At 47.7% G+C, this 25,302-nt stretch overlaps 1 protein-coding gene across 4 annotated transcripts in view; it reads left to right on the forward strand.

Annotated features, from left to right (window-relative positions):
- LOC138756937 (zinc finger protein 638-like) overlaps nt 1-25,103 on the forward strand; it is a 128,427-nt gene extending 103,324 nt beyond the window's left edge. For 3 of the 4 annotated variants that reach the window (XM_069923396.1, XM_069923398.1, XM_069923399.1), the window contains 8 exons: nt 3,352-3,386; nt 5,236-6,394; nt 11,285-11,347; nt 11,834-12,026; nt 19,157-19,525; nt 22,720-22,839; nt 23,211-23,332; nt 24,805-25,103. In XM_069923396.1, the coding sequence (XP_069779497.1) occupies nt 3,352-3,386; nt 5,236-6,394; nt 11,285-11,347; nt 11,834-12,026; nt 19,157-19,525; nt 22,720-22,839; nt 23,211-23,332; nt 24,805-24,873 (2,130 nt within the window). In that variant the 3' untranslated portion in view covers nt 24,874-25,103. The remainder of the gene's footprint in view (nt 1-3,351; nt 3,387-5,235; nt 6,395-11,284; nt 11,348-11,833; nt 12,027-19,156; nt 19,526-22,719; nt 22,840-23,210; nt 23,333-24,804) is intronic. The other variant, XM_069923397.1, reaches the window with a different exon arrangement.
- The last annotated feature ends 199 nt before the right edge of the window (nt 25,104-25,302 follow it).

The following is a 25,302-nucleotide window of genomic DNA, read 5'->3' on the forward strand; positions in this document are numbered from 1 at the left end:
AGTGTACAGAGGTTGAAGGTTATTTGGGTGTATTTGGGCAGTACAGGTTTAAATCACGAGAATTAGCTTCCATCCTGTTGTAAAGAAAATTTAATTTAAAAAAAAGAAACTTGACCCAGCGACAGTGAAGGAACAGCAATATATTTCCAAGTCAGAGCAACTTCTGGGTGGTGGTGTCCCCATGGTTTTGCTGCCCTTCCAGCTGCTGGAGGTAGGGGGTTGAGATGGTGCTATCGAAGGAGCATCGGCGAGATCTGCTACTACCATCTGGTAGCGTACCTTTGGGTTGTGGAAAGAAACTGGAGTATCCAACGGAAGCCCACAAGGTCATGGGTAAACTCCTCCTGACAGTACCTGATGTGTGTGAAACACACAAGTCTGCAGACGCTGTGATTGTAGTAAAAGCACTGGAGGAACTCAGCCAGTCTCGCAGCGTCCATAAGAGGTAAAAAATATATTTCGGCCCTGAGCCCTTCAAAGGAATAAACAAAAAACAAAGTTCAAAATGGAGTCAGTGCCAGCTGGAGCAGGAGTCCAGACCAACAAAAGGTGTTAATTGGATATGATCAGGGAACAGGTGAGAATTGATTGTGTCCATAAAAGGAGACAGAGGGAAAAGGGAGAGAGAGAGAGAGCTGGGGGAAGGCGACGGGAAGATGTGGGCGGAGGAGGGGGGTTCAACGAAAGCCAGAGAATTGGATGTTAATGCCAACCAGTTGGAGGGTGCCCAGACCGAAGATGTGGTGTGTTTTTGCCCCTGCCTGTTCTCTGGAGGTGAGGCAGCCACATCTCTGCAGCTGATATCCCATTGCATTTGCCAACCTCACTTATGGAAACAACCGTGAGCAATTTCCATTCCCATTTAGTGATATGTGAGTTTCCGAACCAGCATGGATTGCCCATCCTTTCGGGCAGAAGCAGAATTTGTGCCATGAGCCAGTGAGCTGGTTCCTCCTGATTGGCCCCATGTGCCCCCTGCTGAGTGGTGTGGCTTTGGTTCAACAGGCTTCAGTGAGAACAGGTAAGAGGAGAGGGATAGTCAAGTTCAAGTAAGAATTCAGCAGATAGGCACAGGTAAGAGCAGGTTTTGGAAATTTTGTTCCAAGGCAGGGGCATGTTCCTCTTGGGGAATATAGGTCGTGAGGGAAGTTAGCAGTATCCATGACAACTTCATCTGTGAAAAGTGCATCCAGCTGCAGCTCCTGACCTGCCGAGTTGAACTGTAGCTGGAGTTGGATGAACTCCAGATCATTCGGGAAGCAGAGGAGGTGATAGACAAGAATTGCACCTAGGAGGCAGGAGGAGGGTTGATGGGTGACAGTCAGGAAAGGGAACAGTCAGGCAGTGCAGGACTCCCCTGTGGCCATTCCCCTAAATAACAAGTATACTATTTTGGATTTTGTTGTGGAGGAACGACCCACCGGCGACAAGACACAGCGATCAGGTCTCTGGCTCTGGTCCTGTGGCTAAGAAGGGAAGGGAGGAGAACAGGTGAGCTGTAGTGTTAGATCGAGTATCCCGGATGGAACGTTGCCTCCTTGGTGCCAGAGTCCGAGATATCTCAGATCGAGTTCACGGCATTCTCAGGACCCAGATGTATGGTCCATGTAGGGGCCATTGACGTGGGAAGGAAGGGTGAGGAGGTCCTGCATGGAGAGTTCAGGTAGTTAGGGGCTAGGTTGAAGGACAGGACCCTCCAGGGTTGTGATCTTAGGTTTGTTGCCCGTGCCACGTGCTGGTGAGGTTAGAAATAGGAGGATAATGCAGCTTAACATGTGGCTAATGATCTGGTGCAGGAGGGAGAGCTTCCGGTTTCTGGATCATTGGGCTCTTCCAGGGAAGTGGGACCTGCTCCAGTGGGACGGTTTGTATCTGATCTGGAGGGGGACTAATATCGTTGTGGGAAGGTTTGAATGTGCTGCTCTGGTGGGTTTAAACTAGATTTACAGGGGGAGGTGAACTAGAGTGACAGAGCAGATAGAGGAGTGGAGGAGGGAAAAGATGATGTGAAAATTACATGCATCGTTAGAAATTTAATGCAGACAAATGTGAGGTGTTGCATTTTGGAAGGACAAACCAAGAAAGGACGTACACGGTAAATGTACTGAGGAGTGCAGTAAATAAAGTGGTATCAGGTGCACAGGGTTGTAAAGAGAGGTTTTGGCATCTTGGCCTTCATAAATCAGTATAGCAGTTGAGATGTTATGGTAAAGTTGTATAAAATATTGGTGGGTCCAAATTTAGAGTATTGTGTGCTCTTTTGGTCACTGAACTACAGGAAAAATATCAATAAGATAGAAAGAATGCCGAGAAGATTGACTAGGATGTTGCCTGGACTTCAGGAACTGAGTTACAGGGAAAGGTTAAACAGGTTAGGACTTCCCTGGAGTGTAGAAGAATGAGGGGAGATTTGATAGAGGAATTAAAAATTATAATGGGGAGAGACAGAGTAAATGTAGGTCAGTTTTTTCCACTGAGGGTGGGTGAGGTACAAACCAGAGGACTTGGGTTAAGGGTGAAAGTGGAAAAGTTTAGGGGGAACATGAGGGGGAGTATGGAACAAGCTGCCAGCTGAAGTGGTGAATGTGGGCTCAATGTTAACATTTAAGAAGAATTTGGACAGGTCCATGGATGTGAGGGGTATGGAGGGATATGGGCTGGGTGCAGGTAAGTGGGGCTAGACAAAGAAAATGGTTCTACACAGACTAGAAGGGCTGAAGGGGCCTATGCTTCAATGTTCTATGGTTCTATAAGGTACATTTTTTGTACAGTGTGTTCTCAAGGACAAATAACTGGGCTGCTGTTCCCCAAGGTACTCCATGACTGAGAGTTTCTTGATATGGCCTGTGTGATGGTGGTGGAAGGAGCGGGTTCTCCATCAGCAGACACCCCATTCACCAGCAGGGTGGATAGGGTGCTGATAGAACCGCTGCTTTCACCTGCATGCTGTCTGGAGCTGCTCTCACCCAGACAAGTAGAGAGTATTGCAGCACATTCCTGACATTTGCCTTATAAACGGAAGGCTGTGGAGGGTCAGGAGTGCAGTCACTCACCATAGAATCCCCAGTCTGGACGTTTTTACAGTTAGGCATTTTACGGCTGGTCCAGCACAGTTTCCATTCAGTGGTGACGTCTGCCCCATCTCCCATTGGTGGCAGGTCTTTGTCAAGGGGATATATTGCACTATCTGCTTCATTGATCGTTGTCTTGTTTCATTTCCTGTGGTGTTACCTGTCCTCTCATGTGAGTATGCTGTAAGCAATAACCATTGATCTGTCTTCTGTGTTCTCGCCAACTCTTCAAGTTTGTGCTTGAACTTTGAATTGATAAAGATTTGTTTTTATGTTTCAGAATGAAGGAAAGAAAGAACAACAGAGTGAGGAGAGGTAAGCGTGTTTTCCTAAGTATTCTATGATCAGGTGCTGAGTTTTTAGTGTTATGGGTCCAGAGGACCCCAAAACCCAGCAGCAAGAGAAATTCACCAAGACAAATGGTTACTGAAATAAGTTGCTTTTAATTATCTTTAATGTGAAAACAGGATCAAACTTTAACTTATTACTATTAACTTCACCTAACAACCCCCTTCTAATTCTAAGCACACGTGTATGTAATGTGTATATAAGTTCAAAAAAAGTTTTTGGATTCACAGTCCATTCTCACTCTTCCCAAATTCACCGACCAGTATCAGGCAATTCTTAGACTGTGCACAGAATTTAACATTTATAAAGTTCACCAGGCTTTGGTGCTTGAAAGGTAAATGGTTACCACTCAGGAAGCTGCTTGTTGGTTTTCAGGGAGAAATTTGTTGCTCATTGGACACCCACAGCTGATTCCTTCTGATCAGCCACTTCAGTGTCTTGCCGAAGAAACTTGCCCCATCAGGGTTTTCCAGATGGTAACCTCTTTCTTTCAGGTCACCACACAGTTCTTTCTTGTTTCCCTTATTTCAAGTGAAGCATTATGCAGCCAGTCCTCTCTTGTATGGACCACAAGGGCTTTGAACTCACAACCTGTCTTCAAAATGGGGTTTTCCACAAGCTTGCCAGCTTGTCCTGTTCCAGTCCCAGCGGCTGCTGCTGAACCGTAGAACTGAATTCTCTCTCACGCACGCACTCACTCAGATAAAACCACATGACCCTCTCAGAACAGCCACTGCACTCAGACAGACTGCGACACCAAACGCAATCTTCCAGGTTCGTTCATCTGTTGCTTTCCAAAACAATAATCCATTACTCCACCTCATGTCCAATTAACTCCTACTTGTGAAGTCCTTATAGGTATCCTTCAAAGTTTGTGCAAAGGCACCCAGAGCCTGGACTGTCTGACTTGAGCAGAGCTCTGGCATTTTAAATGAGATCTGTTTTGAAGTGTTTGCATGTGACCTACACTAAAAAACCTGCCACAATTTATCTCTTATAAAACATATCTATATACAATATAAAATCTTTCGCAGCAGTCTGGGAAAACACTGGCTCGGGTACTATGTTACCACTGGTACAAATACCAGACCTAGGAGCCAGTCCCAGTGGTGCAACTCCCACTGGCCCCAGGACCCATTCCTACTGGTACAACTCCCACTGGCCCCAGGACCCATTCCCACTGGTACAACTCCCACTGGCTCTAGGAGCTAGTCCTAGTGATGCGACTCCCATTGGCCCTGGAGCCGTTCCCAGTGCTACAACTTCCATTGGCCCCAGGAACCGTCCCCAGTGCTACAACTCAGCGCCACCTGGATGGTTCTGTGATGAAACGTGACGTAGAGCAGCACTGCTCCAGAGGCTACAAGATTCTGAGAGGCATAGATAGGGTGGACAGCCAGCACCTGTTTCCCAGGGCAGGATCAGCAAACACCAAAGGACACATGTACAAAGTGAAGTTTAGGGGAGACGTCAGAGGTATGTTTTTTTTACAGAGTTGTGGGTACCTTACCAGGGATGGTGGTGGAGGCTGCAACATTAGGTCCAAACAAAAGTCTTTTAGACAGGCACATGGATGGAAGATCCATACAGTACTAAGTACTGTACTGAGGCCCTTCAGCTCACAATGTCTGTACCTACCAGGATGCCACAGTAAACTAATTCTATGCAGGGCAGAAGTGCAGTGCTGGGCTGTCTACTTGTCACTCCCATTTTGCTCCAAGTCCCAGTGTGTGATTCAGTGCAGCCAAGGCCCAGTCTTTGTGTCTCCTCTCCTCCACTGAGATAAAGTGCTGACAAGTGCTTTTTATTTTTTCAGTTGCGACCCTGGCACAGAGCCCGAACCGATGGAAATGCAACCAGCCAGGGATGCAGAGTCTAAAGAGGTGGAGATGACTGATGTGACTGAAGAGAAGGCCCAGGAGACCCTGAGTGACCAAACTCAATCCAACCCAAGCGCAGCAGCGACGTCTGCCACAGTGGAGGAGACTGCAGGGACGTCTGTGGCAGGGGCCACTGTACAGAGCCTGGTCCCCGCAACAGTGAATGAACCACCTGTTGCAGTCAACCCCTCTGTGGCCAGTACGGCCGCCACCCCGCCCGTTACCAAATCACCAGCCCCACTTGATGTAATTGTGCCCACTCCCAGTCATTCCACCCCGATTGGCAAGGCTGCGCCAGCTGGCAGGAATGCGCCTTCCAAAGGTGCTGCGGTCGCAATCAATGCAGCTGATAAACCTACTGCAGTGTGTGAGAAATCTGTGGCACCCACCACAGGCAGCGTCACCAAACCGACCCCGGCAGCGTGCAGCGAGACCTCGCCGAGTGTTGCCGCCAGTGTCGCGTCGAAGCCACCTTCGGGCGCGGAGAGCCCACCACTTCAACCTGCAATGGTATCCGGCAAGCTCGGCGAGGAGTCTGCTCAGCCAGCGGGCCAGCCTACCCCTGCTCCCGGCAGTGACGCCAGTCCCACCGATGGCACAGTAGCCAGCAGCCCCACCGTCAGTCTTCCGGCAAACCCCACTGCCGGTGACCCTGCAGTGGAGAAGTCTAGTCTTGGGCCCGCTGCCACACCCCCTGCAGAGACGCACGCTGACGATGAAGCGGCCGCTCCTGCGGCCAGCCCGACCTTGGGGCCATCCAAGACCTCCACCCCCAACTCACCATCCACCGCCAGGCCTCTGAAGTCGATGGTGGTGAAACTGTCCGGCAAAGAGAGCGCTGCCACGAAGCCGTGCGAGAAGAAAGGTGCGCCCCCAAGGAAGGAGCACGTGGCAAGGGAGACGGGCAAAGCTGGCACTCCGGCAAGAGGCAGGAGCACGTCCAAAGAGAGATTCAGCAGAGAGGGCAGTGGAAGGAGCAGCTCGTCACATCAGAGGGAGAGGGAGAGAGAGAGGGAAAGGGATTACCGTTCCGATCGCAGGCACATGACTCAGTATCAACGTGATAAGGAGTATCGATTATACTCAAAGAGCAAGGTAACTATCCAGCAGACCACTCTCCAACCGTTGGGCTGCATGTAACCTCCCTGGGACTTGGTTTTCTACTCTTGCTCATAGAGATTCAAGGTTGATTTTTACAGTTGCGTAATAATACATAAGAATGTAATGTACACGATGTACTTCAACTTTGGTCTCGGTAAAGCCATAAAAAGAGTCCCCGTGATCATTGCCCCGCACCCCTAACAGTAAGAGAAGGAAGCAAAAGAGAGTCCCTTCACAGACACTGAGCTTCTACAGCTGTTCCATCTCTTGGCAGCTCCAGCTCTTGATCCAAACCGACATGATCAAGAAGCCGCCCGAGGCCCTTCGACAGGCCGCCTTGCCCTCAGCACCCACTCGAATCCCAGCTCTGATACCTGGCGCCCATCGATACTTGGTTCCCATGAGCCAGTCGCCAAGATCCCGTCGCCTTGGTAGGTCCTTCAACTGCAACTGCTCCTGCAGACTGTGTAGGTCCTTCAGCTGCTGAATCCCTCTCTGGTTCGCTGCCGTGGTCATTTTCCCTGCAGGGCCGTCTCCCACTTCTCAAAGGGGAGGGGGTTCTCCCCATTTCTAGTGCCCTGCGCAGGTTTTTGCGGGGTGACTGAGCCCTAAAGGTCTGACCTTGCACTTCTGTTTCATCTCCCTGGTCAGAGGAAACAGACTCGTAGCATCACCCTTGTCAGTCACTCTCCGAAATTTCTGAACCCAAAAGAAAGTGTGGCTTCCTGCTGCTCTATCTCTCCTCCTTGCCATCCTCTGTACCCAAGGAGTCAGTCTTGAAGTGCCCGCTGTTCTGTGTGCTCTCACGTTTTGTACCGTTACCACTGACAATCATTTGTACAAATGTTCGTGATTTGGATTGTGGTATAAGTGGCTTTGTGGGTGAATTTGCAGAGATAGGTGGAGGGGCAGGTAGTGAGGAGGAGATGGAGAGACTTGGATAGATTAGAGGATGGGCAGAGAAATGGCAACTGAAATAGAATGTTGGAAAGTGGAAGGTCATGCACTTTGTAGAAGGAATAAAAGGGCCGACTCTGATTTGGATGGGGTGAAAAATCAAAATTCAGAGGACAGAAGGACTTGGGAGTCCTCGTGCAACCATGAAGATAGACCCCCCCCAGCTAGAGTCGGTGGTGAAGAAGGCGAATGCAATGTTGACGTTCATATCTAGAGGGATAGGATACAGGAGCAGGGATGTGATGTTGTGTCATGATCCGGTGAGGCCTCACTTGGAGGATGGGGTTCCATTTTGGGCTCCTGATTGAAAAAAGGATGTGCATTGGACAGGGTTCTGAGATTTACTAGAATGATTCCTGGAATAGAAGCACATGAGGAATGTTTGACGGCTCTTAGAGTGGACTTCTTGGAGTTCAGAACAATGGGGGGGGGGGGAGGGAATTCATAGAAGCATTTTGAATGTTGAAAGGCCTGGACAGAGTAGATGTGACAGAAGTTGTTTCCCATGGTTGGGGAGTCTAGGACAAGAGGGCACAACTTGAGGACTGAAGGGCGCCCATTTAAAACATATGCAAAGGAATTCCTTTAGCCAGAGAGTGGTGAACCTCTGGAATTTTCTAGCACTGGTGGCTGTGGAGACCAGGTCGTTGGGTGTATTTAAGGCAAAGATTGATATGTGAATAATCAGGGTATCTGAAGTTATGGGGAGAAGGCTGGGGAGTGGGGCTAGTAGGAGAATGGTTCAGCTCATGGTGGAATGGCAGAGCAGATTTGACAGGCTGAATGGCCACCTTCTGCTGGTATATCTCGTGCTCTCCTCCTGCCCCTGCAATGAAGGCCAAAAGCCAAACATTCCTATTGCAAGAATGGTCATCAGGATTACTCTTCTCCCACCTACGCTGCTCAACCCATCGAGTTCCTCCAGCAGATTGTGTTTGGCTTCAGTTTCCAGCATCTGCAGCCTCCCATGTGGCTCCAATGAAATCCAATTGTTCTCAAATAAACCCCCCCCCCCCCCCCGGCCTCCAGCGGCCATATTTAACCTGTCCATTCTCTGTGGCAAATTATTTGCATCCTTCTCACAGCTGCTGCCTCTGTGATCAGTGAAAGACCTGTTTCCAGTCCATAAATAACCCTCTGATGTTGATGATCATATAGTATGGAAACAGACCCCTCTGCCCAGCTTGCTCACGCCAACCAAACTCGTCTCACCCATACTCGTCCCACCTGTCTGTGGTGACGAGCCCAAAGGACCCCAGCACCCAGCAGCAATAGATATTCACCACGACAAGTAATTACTTAAACAAAAGTTGCTTTTAATTATCTTTAAACATGAAAACAGAATTAAACTTAACTTATCACTATTAAATTAAGTACCCAACTTAACCCCCTTCTAATTCTAACTGTGACGTGTGTGTAAATTTAAGAAAAGTTCTTTGATTCACAGTTCAATCTCACCTCATTCTTCCAAGTTCACTGGTTACAGGCAATTCTTATACTGGGCACAGAATTTAACATGTATAAAGTTCACCAGGCTTTGGTGCTCGAAAGGTAAATGTTTACCGCTCAGGAAGGTTCTCGTAGGGTTTGCAGAGAGAGGTTTGTTGTTCCAGGATTTCCACAACTGAGGTACCAACCATTAGTCACCTCAATGTCTCGCTGATGAAACTTTCCCCATCAGGGTTCTCCAGATGATAACCTCTTTCTTTCAGGCTAGCACAGAGTTCCTTTCTGTACCTTTTATTCCAAGAGAAACAGACAGATAGCACTTCCAGCCATCCGCCACTCTGGAGCTTCTGTTTCAGTTCCAACCAGCTTCTCCTGCTTGTTTCAGCTGTGTCTCTGTCTCCATCTGAGATTCCAACTGCCAGCCACATGTCCTCTCTCTCACTTGCAAACCCCCCCTCCACCTTCTCCAGCAAACAAGAGGAGTTAGCCTTCTGCTCCCATCTGTTGTTTTAGGTAAACAAACCTCTCAATGATCTTTGAGTGAGCACTTTGCAGAGAGGTCAGAAGTCTTGTAAAAATGTTCAACACAGACTGGACCTGACTCCTTCAAGACAATGGTCTATTCATTTCATGACATCATTTCAATTAGCACCTACTTGTGAAATGTGCATAGCATAAAGTACACTGCTTGGCCTGCTGAGTGACTTCAGCATTGTGCTAAATCTATGTAGTGTGATTACCGATTTCTCCTACTCTGGGCAAAAAACTCTGCGTTCACCCAATCTATTTTTCTCGGGATGTCGACCTCTGTGAGATCACCCCTCACCCTCCTGTGCTCTAAAGAATAAAGCCCCGTACTGTTCAACCTCTCTCTGTTCCTCAGGTCCCCGGGTCCTGGCAACATCCCCATCAATCTTCTCTGCACCCTCTCCAGCTCAACGACATTTTTTCTGCAGCTCGGTGACCACAACTGAACACAGTCCTCCACATGGGGCTTCACCAACGTGAGCATGAGTACTCAGTATTCGGAGTGACGAAGGCAATGTGCCGAAAGCCTTTTTAACCACCCTCTCTACCTGCAACGCCACTTACGTGGTACAACGTACCTGTATTCCGAGATCCTACTGCTCTACAACAATCTTGACCATTCACAGTGTAGGTCCTGCCCATATTAGAATTCCCAAAATGCAACCCCTCACATTTTTCTGTATTAAATCCCATTGTCCATTCCTCTGCCCAACCGATCAAGATCCTGCTGCAATCTTTAGCAACCATCTCCACACTCTACAATACCAGAGACTTCAGCGTTATCCACAAACTTGCATTCTCTGTGACACACCCTTCCACGTGCTGACTTACTGAAAGGCTTTTGAAAGTCTGCACCTTACTTTTCTCATTGCTCAAAATATTCAAACTAAGTTTGTAAAACTCGGAGCCACTTTAATAAAACCCTGTAAGTTTGTAAAACTCGGATCCACTTTAATAAAACCCTGTTAGTTTGTAAAACTCGGATCCACTTTAATAAAACCCTGTTAGTTTGTAAAACTCAGATCCATTTTAATAAAACCCTGTTAGTTTGTAAAACTCGGATCCACTTTAATAAAACCCTGTAAGTTTGTAAAACTCAGATCCACTTTAATAAAACCCTGTAAGTTTGTAAAACTCGGAGCCACTTTAATAAAACCCTGTAAGTTTGTAAAACTCGGATCCACTTTAATAAAACCCTGTTAGTTTGTAAAACTCGGATCCACTTTAATAAAACCCTGTAAGTTTGTAAAACTCGGATCCACTTTAATAAAACCCTGTAAGTTTGTAAAACTCGGATCCACTTTAATAAAACCCTGTTAGTTTGTAAAACTCGGATCCACTTTAATAAAACCCTGTTAGTTTGTAAAACTCGGATCCACTTTAATAAAACCCTGTTAGTTCTGCACAATCAATGATGTTCCAAACTCAGCTTCATTATGATTGCTGGGACCTCTACAAGGCTCTGTTTCCAAGCAGGAAGAGCACAGACAAGTCCAGTTTGTTTCTCTGCCTGGAGACATGTCCTTCACAAGAGCCGTAGCTGTAAACTGAAGGAAAACCAGAAAATGCTGGAAATATGTTACAAATAAGGTCAAAGATGTGATGTTGAGGCTTTATTAGGCCCTGGTGAGTCCTCACGTGGGGAATTGTGAGCAGTTTTGGGCACCTCATTGAAGAAAGGATGTGCTGACGTTGGAGAGGCTTCAGAGGAGGTTCACAAAGAGGAGCGTTTGAGAGATCTTGGCCTGTACTCGTTGGGATTTAGGAGAATGAAGTGGGGGGGGGGAGGATCTCACTGAATCTTTCCTAATGTTGAAAGGCGTGGACGGAGTAGATTTAGAAAGGTGGCTTCTCTGCTGAAGTTGTGGATACTGCCTTGGCAGTATGGTAGTTGAGAAACATTCAGGCAACTGAATGATGCAAAACAATGATACAACTTTTGTTTTACAGATGTACTATGAGAGAAGCAACAGGGGACGTCGGGGCAGTAACAGAAGTCGTCCCAAGAGAGAAGTGATTGTCCTATCTTGTTTATTCCCCCTCATCATCCCTGTCCAGAAACCCCTCACAGATCGGGACACCCCCTCACCCTCCCTGCCTGGGGATCCCATCCCCCTCCCCGGGATACTCCACCCCCTATCTTTCCCCCCTTCCCACCAACCTGGTCAAGGACACCCCCCATCCCAACTCCCACGACCCCCCTCCACCGTCCTAGACCCTTCCCCATCCAGGACTCTTCCCTTCTCTGCCTGGGTTCCTGACCCTCCCAATTTGCACCCGGAAAACCTCTCTCCCTCCCTCCCCATCCAGGACCCCACTCCCTCTCTCTCTCCATCCAGGATGTCTGGAATCCATCCCCCACCCCGTTCAGAACCCTACCCTGCTTCCTTCCCCATCCAGGACTTGTTCCCCCTCACCCTCCGGGATCCCTTCACCGCCTGGGACCACACTCCCTGTCCACCCGTGGCTTTAATTTCAATGTGATTTTTGTTGGTGAAGGAGCAGGGTGTCTTCCCCTTCAACCTGGATGAGTTTGTCACCGTGGACGAAGTGGGTGAAGAAGAAGACTCTGCTGGAGAACAAATCCCTGAGACAGAATCGAACACCAACATCCAAGCTTCCGATAACACTGAGACAGAGACTACAGAAGCAGAGGCTGCAGAGGAAACCCAATCCCCCGAGTCAGCGGCAGGTAAACCCAGGGCCCGCTCTGTGAAGAAGCCTAGTCCTGTGCCCCAGTCGGCCCCCGGCCCCCGGCTCCCGGTGAATCCACTCTCCTAATCTCATCCGAAGTGGCCAACGTCTTGCCTGGTCTCACTGCTCCCTGCAGAGGCTGACCAAGGGGCAGACAGACTCATGGGTGAGGGAATCTTCCTTTAGCTCTGGTGCTGTGCCCATTTCATCACCAATTCCCTCGAATTCCAGCTCTTTGCAGTATAACATTTCCTTCTCTGTTTTGTGCCATGGAACTGTACCTCCAAAGAACAGGCCGCGCAGACCCCATGTGTGTGCCATCCATGATGCCAACTTAAATCAATCCCCTCTCCCTCCATTCCTTAATTGTCTACAATAGCCACACCCCTAATGTCTCCCCTAAAGTTACCTCCCTCACTTTGTACACGTCCTCTGGTGTTTGCTGATCCTGCCCTGGGAAACAGGCACTGACTGTCCACCCTATCTATGCCTCTCATAATCTTGTCACCCTCTTTCATGTCTCCCCTCGTCCTTCTACGCTCCTTTGCCCCCTCTCCACAACTTCTGCATCCTTCCTGTAATGAGGTGACCAGAACTGAACACAATTCTCCAAGTGGGGTCTCACCAGAGATTTGTAGAGCTGCAACTTGACCTTTCAACTCTTGAACTCAGCCCCCTTATTTTTTTTTATATAATTTTTTATTTTTCACACCATAAATCACATTAGCCATGATATACACTATTTCTTTTTCACACATATACAGTGACTTTTCCCCCCCCCCCCTCCTCCCAAGCCACCCCCCACCCCCCCTCTCATCCATTTTGGGTATACAATCTAGGTTGCATTAAGCCAGTCAGACAATGTTGTCATTCAACAAAAATACACCAGAAATTCTACTGAGTCCATTCTTTTCTTTCCTTCTCCTTCCATCAACTTAGGTAATGTTTGTCCCCGGTAGGTTTTCGCTATTGTATTTAATGTAAGGCTCCTATACTTGTTCGAATATTTCAATATTATTTCTTAACCTATATGTTATTTTTTTCTAATGGAATACATTTATTCATTTAAATTTAGTAGTTTCTTCCTTTTAATTTGGTTATGTATTCCATTAATATTTAAAGTCATATAGTTCAGCGTAGCCCTTTTATATTTTGTTTATCTTCTCTTTCCGTTTTTCCATCATTACCTTTCCTCCTTTTCCATTTCTGTTTTCTTATTTTCAACTCTTTATAAGACAACATTCCTACAACATCCAACATTTTCCTTATTCTCCTATTTCTATCTTATTTATCCCCAATCCCCCCTTCCCCTCCTGAGTTGCCCTTTATCCCTTGCCGGGCAACCACATCTCCCCTCTCCATTTGGATTTGCGAATCCACTCGCAAGCGTCAACTGATTTTGCAGTGACCGCTATTTCCCCCCACCCCGCCCCCCCCAGAAAAGATTTCACTTTTCATATGTCACAAAGGTCACTCTTTTAATTCCCTCCTTATTCTCTCTATTCCATTACCTTCCCTTATTAATTCTTGTCTATACTATCTATGTTTTCCTCTAATTACAGATACATTCACGTATGCACATTGTCTCTATTCACTCTTATACCTCTTTACCCGCATACGTATCAATCGTGGTCATTTTAACTCTCATTACCCGTCTTCATCCCTCAGTCTATTTTGTAATTGTTCTGCAAATTTTCGTGCTTCTTCTGGATCCGAGAATAGTCTGTTTTGTTGTCCTGGAATAAATATTTTCAATACCGCTGGATGCTTTAGTATAAATTTATACCCTTTCTTCCATAAAATCGCCTTTGCTGTATTGAACTCTTTTCTCTTCTTTAGGAGTTCAAAACTTATATCTGGATAAATGAAGATTTTTTGCCCTTTATACTCCAGTGGTTTGTTGCCCTCTCTTACTTTTTCCATTGTCTTGTAGTATATCTTAGGAATTTTACTACAATAGATCTTGGTTTTTGTTGTGGTTGTGGTTTAGGGGCCAATGCTCTATGTGCCCTTTCTATTTCCATTTCTTGCTGTAGTTCTGGACATCCTAGGGCCTTAGGGATCCATTCTTTTATAAACTCCCTCATATTCTTGCCTTCTTCATCTTCCTTAAGGCCCACTATCTTTATGTTATTTCTTCTGTTATGGTTTTCCATTGTATCTATTTTTTGAGCTAGTAGTTCTTGTGTCTCTTTAGTTTTTTTATTAGATTTCTCCAATTTCTTTTTTAAGTCTTCTACCTCCATTTCTGCTGCTACTGCCCGCTCTTCCATCTTGTCCATTTTCTTTCCCATTTCTGTTAAGGTCATCTCCATTTTATTTATTTTCTCTTCTGTGTTGTTTATTCTTTTTCTTAAATCCTTAAATTCCTGTGTTTGCCATTCTTTAAATGACTCCATGTATCCTTTAATAAGAGCAAGTATATCCTTTACCTTGCCTTTCTTTTCTTCTTCTATTTCCCTGTACTCTTCCTCTTCCTCTTCTTCTTCCTCTGGGTTGACCATCTGTTGTTTCTTTGTTGCCCTTTCCTCCTCTTCTTTCTTGTTTCCATTGTCTTCTGTGGTCTCTTCTTGCTGCAGGTGTTCTGCAGCTGTCGTTGCCGGCTGTGGAGATCGACTCCCCAGCTGGTCCCCCCTCCCGTCGGTGTGTTTTTTTTCATTCGCATCGCGCATGCGCGATACTTCGCGCATGCGTGGTTGCGCACTTTTACTCGGCTCTGCGAGCCATTTTTGTAGTCCATTATTTACCGACCTGAGGGAGCGGGTTTCTCTCTCCGCAGCGGGCCTCTTCGGACAGGTAAGGCCTTCACCTTTTTCCTCCTTTGTCTTCTCTTCCTCTCTTCTTACCGTTGCTTTCGATTTTTCTTTTTTTGTCGCCATCTTCTTTCCACCTTTATACTCACTTTTCTGTAACTTTTATTTCTGTGCCTTTGTGTTTTCCTTTGTTTTTCCCGACTTTTCTGGAGAGGGCTGGAGTTCACCGTCCGGCCACTACTCCATCACGTGACTCCTCCCCCAACTCAGCCCCCTTATTAATGAAGCCCAGCATCCCATAGGCTTTCTTAACTATCCTGTCCTATTTTATGGTTTTTATGTTGTTGGAAGGAGAGAAGTACAGAAGAAACAACTAACTAAGTGTGGCTGCTTCTCAGGGAAGGAGGCCCATAAAGTTTAAACAGAGTCCTGTTTTTCGGTGGGGGGGGGGGTGCACAGCTGTTGATGGAATGCATGTAGAAACTGACATTGCTTTCAAACGGGGGCCTGTTGGGATGAGACACCGAGGGCAAGGATAGATCTTTGAGGATACCCATTGAGGAGCTGTGGCTGATTGGATGGGATTGGAATCGGAAAGAAGCATTCCCAATGAGCTGAACAAGGCTATGGAGGTGGATTGCAAAGAGCACTCGAGGGAGGTGGGTGGCTCGCAAATGGAGGCAGTTGTGCTGAGTTCGGGGAGTTGCTGGTGTCAGCGTACTGGATAAAATGGATGACCTCGGGTAGGAAAGCTAGCACCAGGGTTAGTCCACATACAATCCTGAGGGGTAACTCCCCAGGAGGGAGAGTCTGGAACAAGGATGATGAGTCAGGAAATGTCTTCATTTATTGTCACATGCACTGAGGAGCTGGGACAGAATTTGTTTTGTGAGCAGCTGGTCTTGGAGGATAAAATCACACCATGGGTTTGGTTGTTGAATGTATTCGAGGTCGAGGTGGAAAGTCAGGGAGATGGAGATAATGAGTGGCAGAGCAGGCTCACAAGCCCATGACCCGCGTGGGGCTCTGTCTTCCTCAGTGCAGGGAGTCATACAGCGTAGAACAGGTCCAAACAACGAGGCATTCGGTCTAATCCCATTTGCCCACTTTTGGTCCCTATCCCTCTAAACCAGGGGCGGCCAACCTTTAAATTTCTGATTCAGACATACACCACGATAACAGGCCATTTCAGCCCTCGAGTCTGTGGTGCCCAATTAACCTACAACCCCGGTACATACTCTTGGGCCAAAGTGGCCTGTTAGTCTGCCGTATGTCCAAATGAAAATTAAAAGGTTGGCCAACCCTCCATCTAACCCCTTTCAATCCATAAATCTGGCCAAATAGCTTCTGAATATTATTGTTCCCATTTCTACAGTTCCTTCTGGCACCTCATTCCAGATACAGACCACCCTCTGAGTGAAAATGTTGTCCCTCAGTTCCCGCTGAAATTTCTCCCCTCACCGTAAGCCTAACCCTCTAGTCTGAGAATCATCCACCCTGTGAAAAAGACTGAGCATTCACATTATCCCTGCCCCTTGTGATTTTATAAAATCACCCCTCAGCCTCCACTCCAGGGAATGAGGACCCAGCCTGTCCAACCTCTCGCTCTTACTCAACCCCTCCAGTCCCGGCAACATTCTGGTGAATCTCCGAAATGTAGACATACAGGCCGTTTCGGCCCATGAGCCCCTGCTGTCCAATGTACACCTAATTAACTTAACCTAACGAACAGTGGAAAGAAACAGGAGCCTCTGGAGAAAACCCACGCAGACATGGGAAGAATGTACAAACTCTTTACGGACAGCGCGGGATTCGAACCCTAGTCCTGATCGCTGGTGCTTTAATGGTGTTGTACTAACCGCTATGTCAACTGTGCTATCTTGTGTCCACTACACCCTTTCCATTTCGAACCATAGAACATTGCAGCTCTGAAATAGGCCCCTTGACTGTTCTAGTCTGTGCCAAACTGACCTGCACCCTTGTACCACATTCCCAACACTGTGTGAAGATCTTTCCCTTTCTGTTCCCCCTAAACTTTTCTCTTCACCCTTAACCCCTGTCCTCTGGTTTGTATCTCACCCATAGTCCTAGCAATGTCCTTGTGAATCTCTGCACCCTTTTGAATTTATTGATGTCCTTTCTACAGCCGGACGACCAGATTGTACCCATCGCTCCATGTGTGGTCTCACCAACGCCTGGCCCAGCTGAATCATGTCCCGACTTTTTGTCCTCAGTACCCTGTCCAATGAAGGCCAGCATGCCAAATACCACCTTCCCCACCCTCTCCACTGGAGTCACCACTTACAGGGGATTATGTCCCTGTACCCCTTGATCTCTCTGTTCTACAATTCTCCAGGGCCTGAGCATTCACCGTCTAAGTCTTGCCTGGGTTTGACTTCCTAAAGTTCAACACCTCACACGTGTCTGCGTTCAATTCTATTTTCCACTCCTTAGCCCATCTTCCCAGCTGAACGAAACAGTTATCTTTCCTCACCGTCCACTACACCACCATCTCTAGTGTCATTGGTAAATTTACCAATCATATTAACTACATTGCTGTCCAACCCCTCCACGACTTCCCTCTGCCTCCTCCCACTGAGGCAGACCTGGATCCAACACGCCAGCTCCCCTTAGATTTTAACCTTCCAGACTATCATCCCATGGGGGTCCTTGTCTTGCTAAAATGTTTTTATGCAACATCCACTCTCCTGCCCTCATGAATTCCCTTTTCACCTCTTTCAAAACCTCTATCAGGTTTGAGACTCAATCTCCCATGCACAGATCCTCACCGACTCCCTGACGCTCAGTAGATGCTGTCCCTCAGAATCCCCTCCAGCAATGTTCCACCACTGACATCAGACTAACTGGCCTGTAGGTCCCTAGCTTGTCCTTGCTGCCCTTAATAAATAATGGCACAGCATCAGCCCCCCCCCCCACCCCCCCAGCACTTCACTCTGCACTTCATCAGGCCCTGAGGATTTCTCCAGTAAGAATGCTGAAGCGCTCCCACTAACCATCCGAGACTCTCATATTTACTAAACAATATTAATTTTTATATCTGAAAGAGCTGCATGTGTTTTATTTGTCTGTATGTGTGTTATGCCTGGGTGTATGTCTTGCACCGAAGACCGGAGACGCTGCTTCGATGCGTGGTACTTGTGCATTTGGACAATAAACTTGAATGTAATGTGCTCCAAGGGTGCAGAGACCTCCTCTGCTCATTCTTCCATGGTTCCAGCACCAAACCATTCTAATTCCTTGTCTCCATTGATTCCACAGTAAAGAACGTTGAGAACTATTCATTCATATCCACACAGCGCGGACCCTGTTGATCTTTAATGCGACCTATTTCTCTCACCACCTTTTCGCTCTCAATATATCTGGAATCCCTTGGCACGCCCACCAGCTCCATTTCATGTCCTCTTTTAACCACCTATTCCTTCCTTCAGCATCCTCCTACACCTCCTGCACTCATCGAGGGATCCTTTTGATTGGAAAAATCTTATGTCATCCTCCCTCCTTCGTGACCAGAACCTCAACATCCCTCATTAACAGGATTTGCCTAAACTTATCAGCCTCTCCCTCACCTCCCCCCCCCCCTCCCCATGGGAACACAGTGCCAGAACTCTTCCCCTCACCTTTAAAACCTCCCACTCTCCCTGCAAACATCCTCTCCCAATCAGCCTGCAGGTTCCTGCCTCATTGCTCCAAAACCAGCCGTCCCAGTTCAGGACTAACTTGTGGAGTAGCCCCGTCCTCCTCCAAAACTAGGCCCGACACGGTTAGCGCAACTCTGTTACAGTGCCGCTGACCTGGCTTCGACTCCAGTGCTATCTGTAAGGAGTTTGTATGCTCTCCCTGTGTCTGCCTGGGTCTTGTCCGGATGCTCCAGTTTCCTCCCACCCTTCAAAACGTACGTATGGTGTTTTCGGTTAATTAGACAGCATGTGTTCACGAGCCAGAAGGGCCTGTACGTCAAGATAAAAATAGTTTGAAGCGGATGGTTCCTCACTGTCACCCCAGTCACTTCTCCTGTCTCGTTCCCCAAGAGGAGGGCCAGTGTTATCCCCTCTCCAGCTGGGTTCTCCATATATTGATGGAGGAAGCGGTCTTAGGCACATATGAAATTCCACCCTGTCTTGGACCTTTGCCCTGTGAGTGCCCTGGTTAGTATTCGGAAAGTTATACCCTCTCAGTAATACCGCCCGTATACTCCCAGCTGTCTGCCATTTCCCTGCACCTCCGCCCTTCCAATCCCCACTAACTACTCGGGCTCCCACCAATGTGATCGTCCCCTTGTTTCTGTTCTACCCAAATGTTAGCTGTAGCCTTGTTCCAACGCCCTGAGCTCAGTGAAGGTTCATGTGTCTTGCAGCAGGAGATGGCTCAAAGGGCACAGAGACAACAGAAGTTAAACCCGAGGCCGAGCCTCAGCCGGAGGTTGGAGCCCAGCCGGAGCCCCAGCCTGAAGCCAAGGAGGAGCCGATGGAGACCGAGGCAACCCAGGAGAAGTCTGCTGAGGCCCCCACCCCAGAGTCCAGCGAAGCCCCCGTCTCTGACACCAAACCAGAGGTCACGGCCACCTCTGCCGCAGTAACTGCGGCTGTCAAGGGAGAAGCAGCGGCTGCGATGGCTGGGAGTGGAGAGCCTTCCAGCACCACAACCGTACCTCCACCCAGCAACCCTGTCCTCGCCACTTCTAAGGGTGACGCCGCAAGACCAACTGGCACGGAGCAGCAAACAGGTGATCACGAACCTGCCATGTGGATAAAAAATTGGCTTGCATGCAGAAGGCAGAGAGTAGGAGTGGAAGGAAAGTACTCTGCCTGGAGGTCGGCGACTAGTGGAGGGGCCGCAGGGATTGTTCTCTTTATAACCACCTTAAGTAATCCCTAACTACTCTCAGTAACCTATTGGCATAGGGATTACTTAAGGTGGAATGAGAGTGAGAAGAAAAAGTTTGAAAACCACTGACCTGGATGGATGATACGAAGGTTGGAGGAGTTGTGGGTGGAGCTGAAGGTTGTCGAAGGTTACAAGAGGATATAGACAGGATGCAGAGTTGGGCAGAAAGTGGCAGGTGGAGTTCAATGGGGATAAGTGTGAGGTGATGCATTTTCGAAGGACAAACCAGAAGGTGAGTACAGGGTTAATGGTCAGTTTCTTAAGAGTTTGGATGAAGAGAGGGACCTTGGGGTCCAAATCCAGATATTCCTCAAGGTTGTTGCACAGGTTGATCGGATAGTTAAGAAGGTCTATGGGATGCTGGGCTTCATTAATAGGGGGATTGAGTTCAGGAGTCGAGAGGTCATGATACAACTCTTCAAATCTTTGGTAAGATCACACTTAAGAATATTGTGTTCAGTTTTGGTCACCTCATTACAGGAAGGATGTGGAAGCTGTGGAGAGGGGGCAGAGGAGATTTACCAGGATGTTGCCTGGATTGGAAAATAAGTCTAATGAGGCAAGGTTAGCAGAGCTGGGACTTTTCTCTTTGGAGCGTAGAAGGATGAGAGGAGACTCAATAGAGGTCGACAAGATTATGAGAGGCATAGATAGGGTGGACGGTCAGCACCTGTTTCCCGGGGCAAGAATAGCAAACACCAGAGGACATGTCCAAGGTGAAGGGAGGGAAGTTTCATGGATACATCAGGGATAAGTATTTTTTTTTACCCAGAGAGTTGTGGGGGCCTGGAATGTCTTGTCATGGTGGAGGTTGGAACATTGCAGACATTTAAGAGACACTTAGGCACATGGAAGAAAAATAGAGGGTTATGGGGTTGTGAGGGTTTCGTGTTTTTTTTGGTAGGAATATATAGATTGACACACCATCGAGGACCCAAGGGCCTGTAGTGGAGAGGGCCAGGCACAGCTGTGGTTCCAGGTTATCTGGGAATACGGGGATAGTCTTGTGGAAAGGGAAACTGACTAAATCCAGCAGGAAGAGAATGAGGTGCCAGAATGTTTCCAGGCATCAACAAGTGGCTGTTTGACCCCTCTGCTCTGTGTTGATCCTGAAACGTTTTTCACCCTTGGATATATTCAGCCACTGAGCCTATATGTCTTTTAAATGTTCCAATTTTCCACACCCCTGCGTCTTCCTGTCGGAGCTCATTCCATATACCTGCCACTCTGTGTGAAGAAATGATCCCTCAAGGTGTTTTTTTTAATCTTTGACATCAGTGAGACCAAATGCAGAGTGGACATCTTCTTCCTTGCATGTGGGTCTAACTTGAGCTTCCTGTTGCCGACCATTTCAACTCCATCAACCATTCCTACAGTGACACGTCTGTCCTCAGCCTTATCCATTGTCAGGGTGAGGCCACAGGTGAACGAGGATCAACAAATCATATTCCCCCTGGAACGTCTTAACCTAATGGCGCAAACGTCGATTTTTCCTTTTTGGGCAATCCCACTACTGTTTCCATAAGATATACCATTAGAAGTAGGCCATTCAGCCTGTCATATCTGCCCTACCATTCAATCGTGAGCTGGTCCATTGTCCCACTCAGCTCCACTCACCTGGCTTCTCCCCATAACCCTTGATACCCAACTATTCAGATACCTATCGATCTCTGCCTGTGGTAGCAAATTCCAGAGTTTAACTGCTCTCTGGCTGTAGAAATGTTTTCACATCTCTGTTTTAATGGGCACCCTTCAGTCCTGAAGTCCCTTCTTGTCCTAGACTCCCTGACCATGGGAAACAACTTTGCCAAATCTTCTACTTCTCCAAGGAATACAGTCCAAGAACATCAAACATTCCTCACATGTTAATCCCTTGGATCTCACTGAAACATTTCAAATGTTGAAAGGCATGGACAGAGTAGATGTAGAAAGGTTGTTTCCCACGGTGGGAGAGTCTAGGCACAACTTCAGGATTGAAGGGCGTCCACTTAGAACAGGGATGCAAGGAATTTCTTCAGCCAGAAGGTGGTGAATCTGTGGAATTTGTTGTTGCCACTGGCGGTTGTGGAGGCTGGGTCATTGGGTGTATTTAAAGCAGAGATTGATACCCAGGGCATCAAAGGTTATGAGAAGAAGGTTGGCAGTGGAGCTGAGTGGGTAAATGGAATAGCTCGTGATTAAATGGCGGGACCGACTCAATGGGCTGAATGGCCTATTTCTACTCCTATGTCAGTAGTCCTATGTATGCACTGACTGATGAAGCCAAGCATGCAAAGCATCTTCTTCACTCTTTTTACCGCCATCGCCATTTTCATGGAGCCCCTTAGTCTCTTTGTTCCACAACACTCCCCAGGTAGGACCCTGCAAGTCCTACCTGGTTTAACCTCCCAAAGGACTGCACGTCACACTTGTCAGAGTTAAATTCCATCTACCATTCCTTAGCCCACGTTCGCAACTCATCTCACTTCCTCACCGTCCATAAGACAGGAGCAGAAACAGGCCATTCAGTCCATCGAGTCTCCCCAACCATTTATTCATGAGCTGATCCATTTCCCCACTGCCCAGCCTTCTCCCCATAATCTTTGATGTCCGGGTATCAATCTCTGCCTCAAATACAGCAATTGACCTGGCCACTATACCACCAGTTCTGCATCCTAACCATGCTAATGACCTGGTGTTCCATGCTCTTCCACGAATGGGACTATGCAATTAGTTAACCCTCATTATTCTTGTCGTCAGGTTCTCCTGCAGTTAAAACACAGTTTGCTTTCGTGATTTCTTGATGTGCATGTGACTAAGGAACACACGACCTATGCATGTAACCATCCACTTTTTCTTAAAAATGCGCCACACTGCAGACACGGCCAAGATTGAGGGGAGCAGGAGCGACTCCTATAGGGAACTGGCACAAACAACCTCCAGTCCAGCAGCCATTCTCTGAAAATTGCCTGGCCACTTCATTGGGTCTGACTGTGCGTCTGGATCACTGGTCACCAGACTGGCTAACGTCCCCTCGCACTGCTTCCCTCCTAGATCCCAAGTTGAAGAGAGAGGCTGCCCCAGAAGTGGAACCTGCGGTGAAGAGGATCAAGCTGGCTGGCACTGCACTGGCTGAATTAAAGATGCCTCCTTACAAGCCCAACAGCCCGATTGGTGAGTATTTAAGGCTTAGATTCAACATGACTGCATACATATCATCAGGAAATTTATGGGAGCAAAGGAGTTGTCAAAATTGTGGGCTGGAACCCTTCATCAAGGCACTTGAAGAAGAGTTTTGGCCTTGACAGCTCTTCAACACTGAGTTTAATCGAGCAGATTCCAGCATCTTTCCACTGCAGAAACTGAGTGGGTAACATTGGGAGTGTTCTGAAACAGCCCCTTCACATCCAGCCCTGCAGGTTGTCTGCCTTCTGCTCTCCCCCCACCTTGCTGCTGACCTGTTCTTCATTAACTTAGGTAAGGGGGAAAAGGTTGAGCTCCATGACAATGGAGGGGCTTGATTCCTTCCTGTTGTGTGTCTGCAGGTGTTGAGTTCATTGTCCCGAAGACAGGCTACTTCTGTCAGATCTGTTCGCTGTTTTACACTAATGAAGACACGGCCAAGGTGACTCACTGTGGAACTGTGCTGCATTACAAGAACATGGAGGTAAGGACTGGCCTAGACACAGAGGATTGGGAAAGGCTCGGTGATGGAAGGGACACACACACAGAGGGTGGGGAAAGGCCCAGTGATGGAAGGGACACACGGAGGGTGGGGAAAAGCCCGGTGATGTAAAGGACACACAGAGGATGGGGAAAGGCCCGGTGATGGAAGGGACACACACGGAGGGTGGGGAAAGGCCCAGTGATGGAAAGGACGCACACGGAGGGTGGGGAAAGGCCCAATGTAGGAAGGGGCACACGCGGAGTGTCGGGAAAGGCAAGGACGCACACGGAGGGTGGGGAAAGGCCCGGTGATGGAAGAGACACACACGGAGGGTGGGGAAAGGCCTGGTGATGGAAAGAACGCACACGGAGGGTGGGGAAAGGCCCAATGTTGGAAAGGCGTGATGTTGCAGGGGGCACAGTGCGGATAGGAACAGCTCATCTGCTGCTCTGCATCCGGGAAGCAGATTAAATTCCAGTGCGTCCCTGTGGGAATCCTAGTGCTGCTTTCCATCACTTCTGTGTGCAGGAACCGCATTCATTGGTACATGGTCGTTCCACATTCCATTCCTTCATACTGGAGGAACTACAATCCTGCATACCTCTGTCCTGCGTACCTCAGTCCTACATTCCATTGCTCCAGTCCAGGAACCATAGTCCTGTGCACCACAATTGTCTCTGGTGTTTAGCTCAGGATTATTTGTAACTTAAATCCTCAGATCATTGGGAACCTTGGCATAAATCAGCTGTATTTTATTAAGAGCTGTGGAAGTGTTCTTCGGGGGAGCTGAACAGCTCTCCTGAGGTCAGAACTCACAATCTGCCTGACCTGAGGAAGGTATTGATCAGACGCAGTATTCCCTCATGCGGGGACGTTATTAATGCCATCTGGTGGGAGGGGGCTCAGTCGGAAGATGAGATGTTCCTCCAATTTACGGGTGATCTTGGCTAGTCTGTTACAGGTCACCTGAGATATCCTTCCTGTGCCTGAACACCCAAAAGCTTCAACAATCCCCAGAGAAATGCAGAAAACTGGCAGGCCAATGACCACTCACACCCTCCGTCACCAATGCAGCGACTTCGATGCAACCTTTGACACAATCTGTTATGATCTTTACTCAGAGATAAAAAATTCTGTAACCAAAGAAATTGCATCCCTGGCCCCAGAGTGGTCGTTTCCACAGCCTTCCTCTGTTGAGGAGGTTGTCAGAGGGTAAACATCGTATTCATTAGCCCAGTTTCTTATGGAGTGCTTGCGGCCAATTTAGACTGTAGCTGCTCTCCGTAAAAATGTGTAGGGATCTTGGTGGAAAAATTACGGGATCATTTAAATGCAGGACATTTTTATACTGTCAGTGCAGCAGAAAAAGATTGCAAATGTTCTGCTTCTCAGTGGCTCTATAACTTAGAAAGGAATTTGGCCTGAAACAGTGTCTTTAACTCGAATCACAAAATGTTTTTTTTATTTTGTAGAAGTACGTGACCCAGCGACAGGCGGAGATGCGGAGGCAGCAGGAGCGCGTGGTGAAGCCGCACAAGTGACCTGAGCCGTTTCTGACAAGAGGATATTTTGGGTCCAATAGTTCTCCCATCCCCGCCGACCCATCCCTTCTCCAGTTTAAATTGGCAGTTCCAATATTGTACAAATTTTCCCTCTGTATTGATTATGGACACAGTTCTTTTGGGTTAATATTGTTGTCTTGTGTTTTTACATAAATAGTTGTAACAATCGGGGATTCTGTTATCCGATTAAAAAATTTTGTTCCTTGAAACTGCTCTTGAAGCCCAACGTCTCTGATCTCTTCGTGTGTGTGTAGATAATTGTCTTCTTTTTCACACCCAAGTGGTAGAACTTTTGGAAAACTTGCTGGCACTGGTAGAGCGGTTCCAGGAGAGAGGAGGATTGTGGGTAAGGAATACGGCCAGTTCTCTCGTTGCCGCGAACAGTAGCTGCACATAGTGGAATTCAGT

Source organism: Narcine bancroftii, chromosome 3 (genome assembly GCF_036971445.1).
Source record: "Narcine bancroftii isolate sNarBan1 chromosome 3, sNarBan1.hap1, whole genome shotgun sequence".
In the NCBI taxonomy this organism is placed as follows: Eukaryota; Metazoa; Chordata; class Chondrichthyes; order Torpediniformes; family Narcinidae; genus Narcine; species Narcine bancroftii.